Source organism: Scleropages formosus, chromosome 16, assembly GCF_900964775.1.
Source record: "Scleropages formosus chromosome 16, fSclFor1.1, whole genome shotgun sequence".
Taxonomy (NCBI): domain Eukaryota; kingdom Metazoa; phylum Chordata; class Actinopteri; order Osteoglossiformes; family Osteoglossidae; genus Scleropages; species Scleropages formosus.
This window is the reverse complement of record NC_041821.1, coordinates 1,418,425-1,435,066: the sequence shown is the minus strand read 5'-3', so window position 1 is coordinate 1,435,066 and position 16,642 is coordinate 1,418,425. Positions and strand designations below refer to the sequence as shown.

Here is a 16,642-nt window from a genome sequence, read left to right as displayed (position 1 = left end):
GCTCTTCCCACTACTACAACCCAACCATCTCCCACAACGACTCCCTCTCCAACTACCACAACTGAAGCATCAACCACAACAAGTACTCCTCTCACTACAGCAACTGAGGCACCTACCACAACCACTCCTCCCACTACTTCAACCGAAGCATCAACCACAACAACTGCTCTTCCCACTACTACTACCGAGGCAACTTCCACAACAACGACTGCCTCTCCAACTACTACAACAGTTGCATCGACAACAACAACTGCTCTTCCCACTACTACTACCGAGGCAACTTCCACAACAACGACTGCCTCTCCAACTACTACAACCCAAGCATCTTCCACAACAACTTCTCCTCCAACTACTACAACCGTAGTATCAACAACTACTCCTCTCACTACAACAACTGAAGCACCTACCACAACAACCACTCCTCCCACTACTTCAACCATTGCATCGACAACAACAACTGCTCTTCCCACTACTACAACCCAAGCATCTCCCCCAACGACTGCCTCTCCAACTACTACAACCCAAGCATCTACCACAACAACTTCTCCTCCAACTACTACAACCGTAGCATCGACAACTACTCCTCTCACTACATCAACTGAGGCACCTACCACAACCACTCCTCCCACAACTTCAACGGAAGCATCGACAACAACAACTGCTCTTCCCACTACTACAACCGTAGCATCGACCACAACTCCTGCCTCTCCAACTACTACAACCGTAACATCGACAACAACTGCTCTTCCCACTACTACAACCGAGGCAACTTCCACAACAGCGACTGCCTCTCCAACTACTACAACCGTAGCATCGACAACAAAAACTGCTCTTCCCACTACTACAACCCAACCATCTCCCACAACTACTACAGCCTCTCCAACTCCCACAACCGAAGCAACTTCCAGAACAACTGCTCTTCCAACTACTACAACCCAACCATCTCCCACAACGACTCCCTCTCCAACTACCACAACCGAAGCATCAACCACAACAACGACTCCTCTCACTACAGCAACTGAGGCACCTACCACAACCACTCCTCCCACTACTTCAACCGAAGCATCAACCACAACAACTGCTCTTCCCACTACTACTACCGAGGCAACTTCCACAACAACGACTGCCTCTCCAACTACTACAACCGTAGCATCGACAACAACAACTGCTCTTCCCACTACTACAACCCAACCATCTCCCACAACTACTACAGCCTCTCCAACTCCTACAACTCAAGCATCTTCCACAACAACTTCTCCTCCAACTACTACAACCGTAGTATCAACAACTACTCCTCTCACTACAACAACTGAAGCACCTACCACAACAACCACTCCTCCCACTACTTCAACCGAAGCATCAACCACAACAACTGCTCTTCCCACAACTACAACCCAACCATCTCCCACAACTACTACAGCCTCTCCAACTCCTACAACCCAAGGATCTAACACAACAATTTCTCCTCCAACTACTACAACTGTTGCATCGACAACTACTCCTCTCACTACAACAACTGAAGCACCTACCACAACAACCACTCCTCCCACTACTTCAACCGAAGCATCAACCACAACAACTGCTCTTCCCACTACTACAACCCAAGCATCTCCCACAACTCCTGCCTCTCCAACTCCTACAACCCAAGCATCTACAACAACAAGCACTCCTCCCACTACTACAACCGTAGCATCGACAACAACAACTGCTCTTCCCACTACTACGACCCAACCATCTCCCACAACGACTGCCTCTCCAACTACTACAACCCAAGCATCTACCACAACAACCACTCCTCTGACTACTTCAACGGTAGCATCTACCACAACAACTTCTCCTCCAACTACTACAACCGTAGTATCAACAACGACTCCTCTCACTACAGCAACTGAGGCACTTACCAGAACCACTCCTCCCACTACTTCAACCGAAGCATCAACCACAACAACTGCTCTTCCCACTTCTACTACCGAGGCAACTTCCACAACAACGACTGCCTCTCCAACTACTACAACCCAAGCATCTCCCACAACAACCACTCCTCTGACTACTTCAACGGTAGCATCGACAACAACAACTGCTCTTCCCACTACTACAACCGTAGCATCGACCACAACTCCTGCCTCTCCAACTACTACAACCGTAACATCGACAACAACTGCTCTTCCCACTACTACAACCGAGGCAACTTCCACAACAGCGACTGCCTCTCCAACTACTACAACCGTAGCATCGACAACAACAACTGCTCTTCCCACTACTACAACCCAACCATCTCCCACAACGACTCCCTCTCCAACTACCACAACTGAAGCATCAACCACAACAAGTACTCCTCTCACTACAGCAACTGAGGCACCTACCACAACCACTCCTCCCACTACTTCAACCGAAGCATCAACCACAACAACTGCTCTTCCCACTACTACTACCGAGGCAACTTCCACAACAACGACTGCCTCTCCAACTACTACAACAGTTGCATCGACAACAACAACTGCTCTTCCCACTACTACTACCGAGGCAACTTCCACAACAACGACTGCCTCTCCAACTACTACAACCCAAGCATCTTCCACAACAACTTCTCCTCCAACTACTACAACCGTAGTATCAACAACTACTCCTCTCACTACAACAACTGAAGCACCTACCACAACAACCACTCCTCCCACTACTTCAACCATTGCATCGACAACAACAACTGCTCTTCCCACTACTACAACCCAAGCATCTCCCCCAACGACTGCCTCTCCAACTACTACAACCCAAGCATCTAACACAACAATTTCTCCTCCAACTACTACAACTGTTGCATCTACAACTACTCCTCTCACTACAAGAACTGAGGCACCTACCACAACCACTTCTCCCACTACTTCAACCGAAGCATCAACTGCAACAACTGCTCTTCCAACTACTACGACCCAACCATCTCCCCCAACGACTGCCTCTCCAACTACTACAACCCAAGCATCTACCACAACAACTTCTCCTCCAACTACTACAACCGTAGCATCGACAACTACTCCTCTCACTACATCAACTGAGGCACCTACCACAACCACTCCTCCCACAACTTCAACGGAAGCATCGACAACAACAACTGCTCTTCCCACTACTACAACCGTAGCATCGACAACAACTGCTCTTCCCACTACTACAACCGAGGCAACTTCCACAACAGCGACTGCCTCTCCAACTACTACAACCGTAGCATCGACAACAACAACTGCTCTTCCCACTACTACAACCCAACCATCTCCCACAACTACTACAGCCTCTCCAACTCCCACAACCGAAGCAACTTCCAGAACAACTGCTCTTCCAACTACTACAACCCAACCATCTCCCACAACGACTCCCTCTCCAACTACCACAACCGAAGCATCAACCACAACAACGACTCCTCTCACTACAGCAACTGAGGCACCTACCACAACCACTCCTCCCACTACTTCAACCGAAGCATCAACCACAACAACTGCTCTTCCCACTACTACTACCGAGGCAACTTCCACAACAACGACTGCCTCTCCAACTACTACAACCGTAGCATCGACAACAACAACTGCTCTTCCCACTACTACAACCCAACCATCTCCCACAACTACTACAGCCTCTCCAACTCCTACAACCCAAGCATCTTCCACAACAACTTCTCCTCCAACTACTACAACCGTAGTATCAACAACTACTCCTCTCACTACAACAACTGAAGCACCTACCACAACAACCACTCCTCCCACTACTTCAACCGAAGCATCAACCACAACAACTGCTCTTCCCACAACTACAACCCAACCATCTCCCACAACTACTACAGCCTCTCCAACTCCTACAACCCAAGGATCTAACACAACAATTTCTCCTCCAACTACTACAACTGTTGCATCGACAACTACTCCTCTCACTACAAGAACTGAGGCACCTACCACAACCACTCCTCCCACTACTTCAACCGAAGCATCAACTGCAACAACTGCTCTTCCCACTACTACAACCCAAGCATCTCCCACAACTCCTGCCTCTCCAACTCCTACAACCCAAGCATCTACAACAACAAGCACTCCTCCCACTACTACAACCGTAGCATCGACAACAACAACTGCTCTTCCCACTACTACAACCCAACCATCTCCCACAACGACTCCCTCTCCAACTACCACAACTGAAGCATCAACCACAACAACTACTCCTCTCACTACAGCAACTGAGGCACCTACCACAACCACTCCTCCCACTACTTCAACCGAAGCATCAACCACAACAACTGCTCTTCCCACTACTACAACCGAGGCAACTTCCACAACAACGACTGCCTCTCCAACTACTACAACAGTTGCATCGACAACAACAACTGCTCTTCCACTACTACTACCGAGGCAACTTCCACAACAACGACTGCCTCTCCAACTACTACAACCCAAGCATCTTCCACAACAACTTCTCCTCCAACTACTACAACCGTAGTATCAACAACTACTCCTCTCACTACAACAACTGAAGCACCTACCACAACCACTCCTCCCACTACTTCAACCATTGCATCGACAACAACAACTGCTCTTCCCACTACTACAACCCAAGCATCTCCCCCAACGACTGCCTCTCCAACTACTACAACCCAAGCATCTACCACAACAACCACTCCTCCCACTACTACAACCGTAGCATCGACAACTACTCCTCTCACTACAGCAACTGAGGCACCTACCACAAACCACTCCTCCCACTACTTCAACCGAAGCATCAACCCACAACAACTGCTCTTCCCACTACTACTACCGAGGCAACTTCCACAACAACGACTGCCTCTCCAACTACTACAACGGTAGCATCGACAACAAGAACTGCTCTTCCCACTACTACAACCCAACCATCTCCCACAACCACTATAGCCTCTCCAACTCATACAAACCAAGCATCTTCCACAACAACTTCTCCTCCAACTACTACAACCGTAGCATCGACAACTACTCCTCTCACTACAACAACTGAAGCATCTACCACAACAACCACTCCTCCCACTACTACAACCGTAGCATCGACAACTACTCCTCTCACTACAGCAACTGAGGCACCTACCACAACCACTCCTCCCACTACTTCAACCGAAGCATCAACCACAACAACTGCTCTTCCCACTACTACTACCGAGGCAACTTCCACAACAACGACTGCCTCTCCAACTACTACAACCCAAGCATCTAACACAACAATTTCTCCTCCAACTACTACAACCAAGCATCTCCCACAACTCCTGCCTCTCCAACTCCTACAACCCAAGCATCTAACACAACAACCACTCCTACGACTACTTCAACGGTAGCATCGACAACAAGAACTGCTCTTCCCACCACTACAACCAACCATCTCCGACAACTACTACAGCCTCTCCAACTCCTACAACCCAAGCATCTATCACAACAACTTCTCCTCCAACTACTACAACTGTTGCATCGACAACTACTCCTCTCACTACAGCAACTGAGGCACCTACCACAACCACTCCTCCCACTACTTCAACCGAAGCATCAACTGCAACAACTGCTCTTCCAACTACTACAACCCAACCATCTCCCACAACGACTGCCTCTCCAACTACTACAACCCAAGCATCTCCCACAACAACCACTCCTCTGACTACTTCAACCGAAGCATCAACCACAACAACTGCTCTTCCCACTACTACTACCGAGGCAACTTCCACAACAACGACTGCCTCTCCAACTCCTACAACAGTTGCATCGACAACAACAACTGCTCTTCCCACTACTACTACCGAGGCAACTTCCACAACAACGACTGCCTCTCCAACTACTACAACCCAAGCATCTAACACAACAATTTCTCCTCCAACTACTACAACTGTTGCATCGACAACTACTCCTCTCACTACAAGAACTGAGGCACCTACCACAACCACTCCTCCCACTACTTCAACCGAAGCATCAACTGCAACAACTGCTCTTCCAACGACTACGACCCAACCATCTCCCACAACGACTGCTTCTCCAACTACTACAACCCAAGCATCTACCACAACAACCACTCCTCCGACTACTTCAACGGTAGCATCGACAACAACAACTGCTCTTCCCACTACTTCAACCTTAGCATCGACCACAACTCCTGCCTCTCCAACTACTACAACCGTAACATCGACAACAACTGCTCTTCCCACTACTACAACCGAGGCAACTTCCACAACAGCGACTGCCTCTCCAACTACCACAACCGTAACATCGACAACAACAACTGTTCCTCCCACTACTACAACCCAAGCATCTCCCACAACTCCTGCCTCTCCAACTCCTACAACCCAAGCATCTACAACAACAAGCACTCCTCCCACTACTACAACCGTAGCATCGACAACAACAACTGCTCTTCCCACTACTACAACCCAACCATCTCCCACAACTACTACAGCCTCTCCAACTCCTACAACCCAAGCATCTAACACAACAATTTCTCCTCCAACTACTACAACTGTTGCATCGACAACTACTCCTCTCACTACAAGAACTGAGGCACCTACCACAACCACTCCTCCCACTACTTCAACCAAAGCATCAACTGCAACAACTGCTCTTCCAACGACTACGACCCAACCATCTCCCACAACGACTGCCTCTCCAACTACTACAACCCAAGCATCTACCACAAGAACCACTCCTCCGACTACTTCAACGGTAGCATCGACAACAAGAACTGCTCTTCCCACCACTACAACTCAACCATCTCCGACAACTACTACAGCCTCTCCAGCTCCTACAACCCAAGCATCTATCACAACAACTTCTCCTCCAACTACTACAACTGTTGCATCGACAACTACTCCTCTCACTACAACAACTGAGGCACCTACCACAACCACTCCTCCCAGTACTTCAACCGAAGCATCAACTGCAACAACTGCTCTTCCAACGACTACGACCCAACCATCTCCCACAACGACTGCCTCTCCAACTACTACAACCCAAGCATCTACCACAACAACCACTCCTACGACTACTTCAACGGTAGCATCGACAACAAGAACTGCTCTTCCCACCACTACAACCCAACCATCTCCGACAACTACTACAGCCTCTCCAACTCCTACAACCCAAGCATCTATCACAACAACTTCTCCTCCAACTACTACAACTGTTGCATCGACAACTACTCCTCTCACTACAACAACTGAGGCACCTACCACAACCACTCCTCCCACTACTTCAACCGAAGCATCAACTGCAACAACTGCTCTTCCAACGACTACGACTCAACAATCTCCCACAACTACTGCCTCTCCAACTACTACAACCGTAGCATCTACCACAACAACCACTCCTCCCACTACTACAACCGTAGCATCGACAACAACAACTGCTCTTCCCACTACTACAACCCAACCATCTCCCACAACAACGACTGCCTCTCCAACTACTACAACCCATGCATCTAACACAACAATTTCTCCTCAAACTACTACAACTGTTGCATCGACAACTACTCCTCTCACTACAAGAACTGAGGCACCTACCACAACCACTCCTCCCACTACTTCAACCGAAGCATCAACCACAACAACTGCTCTTCCCACTTCTACTACCGAGGCAACTTCCACAACAACGACTGCCTCTCCAACTACTACAACCCAAGCATCTAACACAACAATTTCTCCTCCAACTACTACAACTGTTGCATCGACAACTACTCCTCTCACTACAAGAACTGAGGCACCTACCACAACCACTCCTCCCACTACTTCAACGGAAGCATCAACTGCAACAACTGCTCTTCCAACTACTACAACCCAACCATCTCCCACAACGACTGCCTCTCCAACTACTACAACCCAAGCATCTCCCACAACAACCACTCCTCTGACTACTTCAACGGTAGCATCGACAACAACAACTGCTCTTCCCACTACTACAACCGTAGCATCGACCACAACTCCTGCCTCTCCAACTACTACAACCGTAACATCGACAACAACTGCTCTTCCCACTACTACAACCGAGGCAACTTCCACAACAGCGACTGCCTCTCCAACTACTACAACCGTAGCATCGACAACAACAACTGCTCTTCCCACTACTACAACACAACCATCTCCCACAACTACTACAGCCTCTCCAACTCCCACAACCGAAGCAACTTCCAGAACAACTGCTCTTCCAACTACTACAACCCAACCATCTCCCACAACGACTGCCTCTCCAACTACCACAACCGTAACATCGACAACAACAACTGCTCTTCCCACTACTACAACCCAACCATCCCCCACAACTACTACTGCCTCTCCTACTGCGACAACCCAAGCATCTACCACAACAACCACTCCTCCCACTACTACAACCGTAGCATCGACAACTACTCCTCTCACTACAGCAACTGAGGCACCTACCACAACCACTCCTCCCACTACTTCAACCGAAGCATCAACCACAACAACTGCTCTTCCCACTACTACTACCGAGGCAACTTCCACAACAACGACTGCCTCTCCAACTACTACAACGGTAGCATCGACAACAAGAACTGCTCTTCCCACTACTACAACCCAACCATCTCCCACAACCACTATAGCCTCTCCAACTCATACAAACCAAGCATCTTCCACAACAACTTCTCCTCCAACTACTACAACCGTAGCATCGACAACTACTCCTCTCACTACAACAACTGAAGCATCTACCACAACAACCACTCCTCCCACTACTACAACCGTAGCATCGACAACTACTCCTCTCACTACAGCAACTGAGGCACCTACCACAACCACTCCTCCCACTACTTCAACCGAAGCATCAACCACAACAACTGCTCTTCCCACTACTACTACCGAGGCAACTTCCACAACAACGACTGCCTCTCCAACTACTACAACCCAAGCATCTAACACAACAATTTCTCCTCCAACTACTACAACCCAAGCATCTCCCACAACTCCTGCCTCTCCAACTCCTACAACCCAAGCATCTAACACAACAACCACTCCTACGACTACTTCAACGGTAGCATCGACAACAAGAACTGCTCTTCCCACCACTACAACCCAACCATCTCCGACAACTACTACAGCCTCTCCAACTCCTACAACCCAAGCATCTATCACAACAACTTCTCCTCCAACTACTACAACTGTTGCATCGACAACTACTCCTCTCACTACAGCAACTGAGGCACCTACCACAACCACTCCTCCCACAACTTCAACCGAAGCATCAACTGCAACAACTGCTCTTCCAACTACTACAACCCAACCATCTCCCACAACGACTGCCTCTCCAACTACTACAACCCAAGCATCTCCCACAACAACCACTCCTCTGACTACTTCAACCGAAGCATCAACCACAACAACTGCTCTTCCCACTACTACTACCGAGGCAACTTCCACAACAACGACTGCCTCTCCAACTCCTACAACAGTTGCATCGACAACAACAACTGCTCTTCCCACTACTACTACCGAGGCAACTTCCACAACAACGACTGCCTCTCCAACTACTACAACCCAAGCATCTAACACAACAATTTCTCCTCCAACTACTACAACTGTTGCATCGACAACTACTCCTCTCACTACAAGAACTGAGGCACCTACCACAACCACTCCTCCCACTACTTCAACCGAAGCATCAACTGCAACAACTGCTCTTCCAACGACTACGACCCAACCATCTCCCACAACGACTGCTTCTCCAACTACTACAACCCAAGCATCTACCACAACAACCACTCCTCCGACTACTTCAACGGTAGCATCGACAACAACAACTGCTCTTCCCACTACTTCAACCTTAGCATCGACCACAACTCCTGCCTCTCCAACTACTACAACCGTAACATCGACAACAACTGCTCTTCCCACTACTACAACCGAGGCAACTTCCACAACAGCGACTGCCTCTCCAACTACCACAACCGTAACATCGACAACAACAACTGTTCCTCCCACTACTACAACCCAAGCATCTCCCACAACTCCTGCCTCTCCAACTCCTACAACCCAAGCATCTACAACAACAAGCACTCCTCCCACTACTACAACCGTAGCATCGACAACAACAACTGCTCTTCCCACTACTACAACCCAACCATCTCCCACAACTACTACAGCCTCTCCAACTCCTTCAACCCAAGCATCTAACACAACAATTTCTCCTCCAACTACTACAACTGTTGCATCGACAACTACTCCTCTCACTACAAGAACTGAGGCACCTACCACAACCACTCCTCCCACTACTTCAACCAAAGCATCAACTGCAACAACTGCTCTTCCAACGACTACGACCCAACCATCTCCCACAACGACTGCCTCTCCAACTACTACAACCCAAGCATCTACCACAAGAACCACTCCTCCGACTACTTCAACGGTAGCATCGACAACAAGAACTGCTCTTCCCACCACTACAACTCAACCATCTCCGACAACTACTACAGCCTCTCCAGCTCCTACAACCCAAGCATCTATCACAACAACTTCTCCTCCAACTACTACAACTGTTGCATCGACAACTACTCCTCTCACTACAACAACTGAGGCACCTACCACAACCACTCCTCCCACAACTTCAACGGAAGCATCGACAACAACAACTGCTCTTCCCACTACTACAACCGTAACATCGACAACAACTGCTCTTCCCACTACTACAACCGAGGCGACTTCCACAACAACGACTGCCTCTCCAACTACCACAACCCATGCATCTAACACAACAATTTCTCCTCAAACTACTACAACTGTTGCATCGACAACTACTCCTCTCACTACAAGAACTGAGGCACCTACCACAACCACTCCTCCCACTACTTCAACCGAAGCATCAACCACAACAACTGCTCTTCCCACTTCTACTACCGAGGCAACTTCCACAACAACGACTGCCTCTCCAACTACTACAACCCAAGCATCTAACACAACAATTTCTCCTCCAACTACTACAACTGTTGCATCGACAACTACTCCTCTCACTACAAGAACTGAGGCACCTACCACAACCACTCCTCCCACTACTTCAACGGAAGCATCAACTGCAACAACTGCTCTTCCAACTACTACAACCCAACCATCTCCCACAACGACTGCCTCTCCAACTACTACAACCCAAGCATCTCCCACAACAACCACTCCTCTGACTACTTCAACGGTAGCATCGACAACAACAACTGCTCTTCCCACTACTACAACCGTAGCATCGACCACAACTCCTGCCTCTCCAACTACTACAACCGTAACATCGACAACTGCTCTTCCCACTACTACAACCGAGGCGACTTCCACAACAACGACTGCCTCTCCAACTACCACAACCGTAGCATCGACAACAACAACTGCTCTTCCCACTACTACGACCCAAGCATCTCCCACAACTACTGCCTCTCCAACTACTACAACCCAAGCAACTTCCAGAACAACTTCTCCTCCAACTACTACAACCATAGCATCGACAACCACTCCTCCAACTACTACAACCGTAGCATCGACAACCACTCCTCCCACTACTACAACCGTAGCATCGACAGCAACAACTGCTCTTCCCACTACTACTACCGAGGCAACTTCCACAACAACGACTGCCTCTCCAACTACTACAACGGTAGCATCGACAACAACAACTGCTCTTCCCACTACTACAACCGTAGCATCGACCACAACTCCTGCCTCTCCAACTACTACAACCGTAACATCGACAACAACTGCTCTTCCCACTACTACAACCGAGGCGACTTCCACAACAGCAACTGCCTCTCCAACTACCACAACCGTAACATCGACAACAACTGCTCTTCCCACTACTACGACCCAACCATCTCCCACAACTACTACAGCCTCTCCAACTCTTACAACCCAAGCAACTTCCAGAACAACTGCTCTTCCAACTACTACAACCCAACCATCTCCCACAACGACTGCCTCTCCAACTACTACAACCGAAGCAACTTCCCCAACAACTTCTCTTCACAATACTACAACCCAATCATTGCCCACAACTAGTGCCTCTCCAACCACTACAACCGTAACATCGACAAAAACTGCTCTTCCCACTACTACAACCCAAGCATCTCCCACAACGACTGCCTCTCCAAGTACTACAACCGTAACATCGACAACAACTGCTCTTCCCACTACTACAACCGAGGCAACTTCCACAACAACGACTGCCTCTCCCACTACCACAACCCAAGCATCTAACACAACAATTTCTCCTCCAACTACTATAGCTGTTGCATCGACAACTACTCCTCTCACTACAACAACTGAGGCACCTACCACAACCACTCCTCCCACTACTTCAACCGAAGCATCAACTGCAACAACTGCTCTTCCAACTACTACGACCCAACCATCTCCCACAACTACTGCCTCTCCAACTACTACAACCCAAGCATCTACCACAACAACCACTCCTCCCACTACTTCAACCGTAGCATCGACAACAACAACTGCTCTTCCCACTACTACAACCCAACCATCTCCCACAACTACTACAGCCTCTCCAACTCCTACAACCCAAGCATCTACCACAGCAACTTCTCCTCCAACTACTACAACCGTAGTATCAACAACTACTCCTCTCACTACAACAACTGAGGCACCTACCACAACCACTCCTCCCACTACTACAACCGTAGCATCGACAACAACAACTGCTCTTCCCACTACTACAACCCAACCATCTCCCACAACTCCTGCCTCTCCAGGTACTACAACCGTAGCATCGACAACAACAACTGCTCTTCCCACTACTACAACCCAACCATCTCCCACAACTCCTGCCTCTCCAGGTACTACAACCGTAGCATCGACAACAACAACTGCTCTTCCCACTACTACAACCCAACCATCTCCCACAACTACTACAGCCTCTCCAACTCCTACAACCCAAGCATCTACAACAACAAGCACTCCTCCCACTACTACAACCGTAGCATCGACAGCAACAACTGCTCTTCCCACTACTACAACACAACCATCTCCCACAACTACTACAGCCTCTCCAACTCCCACAACCGAAGCAACTTCCAGAACAACTGCTCTTCCAACTACTACAACCCAACCATCTCCCACAATGACTCCCTCTCCAACTATCACAACCGAAGCATCAACCACAACAACTACTCCTCTCACTACAGCAACTGAGGCACCTACCACAACCACTCCTCCCACTACTTCAACGGAAGCATCGACAACAACAACTGCTCTTCCCACTACTACTACCGAGGCAACTTCCACAACAACGACTGCCTCTCCAACTACTACAACGGTAGCATCGACAACAACAACTGCTCTTCCCACTACTACAACCGTAGCATCGACCACAACTCCTGCCTCTCCAACTACTACAACCGTAACATCGACAACAACTGCTCTTCCCACTACTACAACCGAGGCGACTTCCACAACAGCAACTGCCTCTCCAACTACCACAACCGTAGCATCGACAACAACTGCTCTTCCCACTACTACGACCCAAGCATCTCCCACAACGACTGCCTCTCCAACTACTACAACCGAAGCATCGACAACAGCAACTGCTCTTCCGACTACTACAACCGAAGCAACTTCCCCAACAACTTCTCTTCACAATACTACAACCCAATCATTGCCCACAACTAGTGCCTCTCCAACCACTACAACCGTAACATCGACAAAAACTGCTCTTCCCACTACTACAACCGAGGCGACTTCCACAACAGCAACTGCCTCTCCCACTACCACAACCCAAGCATCTAACACAACAATTTCTCCTCCAACTACTATAGCTGTTGCATCGACAACTACTCCTCTCACTACAACAACTGAGGCACCTACCACAACCACTCCTCCCACTACTTCAACCGAAGCATCAACTGCAACAACTGCTCTTCCAACTACTACGACCCAACCATCTCCCACAACTACTGCCTCTCCAACTACTACAACCCAAGCATCTACCACAACAACCACTCCTCCCACTACTTCAACCGTAGCATCGACAACAAGAACTGCTCTTCCCACTACTACAACCCAACCATCTCCCACAACTACTACAGCCTCTCCAACTCCTACAACCCAAGCATCTACCACAGCAACTTCTCCTCCAACTACTACAACCGTAGTATCAACAACTACTCCTCTCACTACAACAACTGAGGCACCTACCACAACCACTCCTCCCACTACTACAACCGTAGCATCGACAACAACAACTGCTCTTCCCACTACTACAACCCAACCATCTCCCACAACTCCTGCCTCTCCAGGTACTACAACCGTAGCATCGACAACAACAACTGCTCTTCCCACTACTACAACCCAACCATCTCCCACAACTCCTGCCTCTCCAGGTACTACAACCGTAGCATCGACAACAACAACTGCTCTTCCCACTACTACAACCCAACCATCTCCCACAACTACTCCAGCCTCTCCAACTCCTACAACCCAAGCATCTACCACAACAACTTCTCCTCCAACTACTACAACCGTAGCATCGACAACCACTCCTCCAACTACTACAACCGTTGCATCGACAACAACAACTGCTCTTCCCACTACTACAACCCAACCATCTCCCACAACGACTGCCTCTCCAACTCCTACAAGCGTTGCATCGACAAACACAACTGGTCATCCCACTACTACAACCCAACCATCTCCCACAACTATTGTCTCTCCAACTACTACAACCGTAACATCGACAACAACAACTGCTTTTCCCACTTCTACAACCCAACCGTCTCCCACAACTACTACAGCCTCTCCAAGTACTACAACCGTAACATCGACAACAACTGCTCTTCCCACTACTACAACCGAGGCAACTTCCACAACAACGACTGCCTCTCCAACTACTACAACCGTAGCATCGACAACAACAACTGCTCTTCCCACTACTACAACCCAACCATCTCCCACAACTACTGCCTCTCCAACTACTACAACCGTTGCATCGACAACAACAACTGCTCTTCCCACTACTACCTCCGAGGCAACTTCCACAACAACGACTGCCTCTCCAACTACTCCAACTGTAGCATCGACAACAACAACTACTCCTCTCACTTCTACAACCGAGGCAACTTCCACAACAACTTCCTTTCCCACTACGACAAACGAGGCATCTACCACAACAACTGCTCCACCCACTACTACAACTGAAGCATCTTTCATAACAACTACTCCTCCCACTACTAAAACTGAAGCATCTACCACAACAACGACTGCCTCCCCAACTACTTCAACTGTAGCATCGACAACTACTCCTCCCACTACTTCAACCGAAACAAGAACCACAACAACTACTCCTCCCACTACTTCAACCGAAAGAACAACCAGAACAGCTTCTCCTCCCACTACGTCAACCAAAACAACAAGCACAACAACTTCCTCTCCGACGACCACAACCGAAACAACAATCACAACTTCTCCTCCCACTACTTCATCCGAAAATACAATCACAGCAACTATTCCTCCCACTACTTCAATCGAAACAACAACAACTACTCCTCCCACTACTTCAACCGAAAGAACAACCAGAACAGCTTCTCCTCCCACTACGTCAACCAAAACAACAAGCACAACAACTTCCTCTCCGACGACCACAACCGAAACAACAATCACAACTTCTCCTCCCACTACTTCATCCGAAAATACAATCACAGCAACTATTCCTCCCACTACTTCAATCGAAACAACAACAGCTTCTCCTCCCACTACTTCAACTGAAAGAACCACCACAACAACTATTCCTCCCACTACTTCAACCGAAACGACAACAGCTTCTCCTCCCACTACGTCAACCAAAACAACAAGCACAACTTCCTCTCTGACGACCACAACCAAAACAACAGTCACAACAACTACTCCTCCCACTACTTCAACCGAAACATCAACCACAAGAGCTTCTCCTCCCAGTACTTCAACCGAAACAACAATCACAACTACTACTCCTCCCACTACTTCAGCCGAAAGAACAACCAGAACAGCTTCTCCTCCCACTACGTCAACCAAAACAACAAGCACAACAACTTCCTCTCCGACGACCACAACCGAAACAACAATCACAACAACTTCTCCTCCTACTACTTCAACCGAAAGAACAACCACAACAGCTTCTCCTCCCACTACGTCAACCAAAACAACAAGCACAACAACTTCCACTCCGACGACCACAACCGAAACAACAATCACAACAAATACTCCTCCCACTACTTCTCTGGTGACTACCACAACAGCTGTCCCTTCCTCTACTATGACTACTACTAAAGCACCAACTACAACAACGGCCTCTTCAATTTCTACAACCGAGGCAACTACCATGAGAACTGCTCCTCCAACTACTACTTCTGGGTTACCCACCACAACAACTGTCTCTCCGATTATTACAATCCTAGCAACCACGACAACTGCTCCTCCAACAACTTCCACCAAGGCCCCCACCACAGCTGCTTCTCCCACTACTACCATGGAACTGTCTGCCACAGCAACTTCTTCTTCAACTACTACTTCCAAAGCACCTAGCACTACAACTGCCACTCCCGCTACCAACACAGTGGCACTGACCACAATTTCTGCAGTGCAAACAGCTAATCCCACAATAGTTCTAGTTACAACTGCAGCCTCTACTGATCCTCCTCAGGA

General features: G+C 48.7%; 1 protein-coding gene across 1 annotated transcript in view; it reads left to right on the top strand.

Moving 5' to 3' along the window:
- Positions 1-16,267, top strand: part of LOC108934720 (mucin-2-like) — a 35,198-nt gene extending 18,931 nt beyond the window's left edge. The window contains exons 4-13 of the mRNA XM_029259277.1: positions 401-564; positions 604-723; positions 2,851-3,012; positions 3,194-4,331; positions 5,333-5,550; positions 5,764-6,866; positions 13,161-13,241; positions 14,606-14,766; positions 15,205-15,559; positions 15,731-16,267. Coding sequence (XP_029115110.1) covers positions 401-564; positions 604-723; positions 2,851-3,012; positions 3,194-4,331; positions 5,333-5,550; positions 5,764-6,866; positions 13,161-13,241; positions 14,606-14,766; positions 15,205-15,559; positions 15,731-16,267 — 4,039 coding nt within the window. The remainder of the gene's footprint in view (positions 1-400; positions 565-603; positions 724-2,850; positions 3,013-3,193; positions 4,332-5,332; positions 5,551-5,763; positions 6,867-13,160; positions 13,242-14,605; positions 14,767-15,204; positions 15,560-15,730) is intronic.
- The last annotated feature ends 375 nt before the right edge of the window (positions 16,268-16,642 follow it).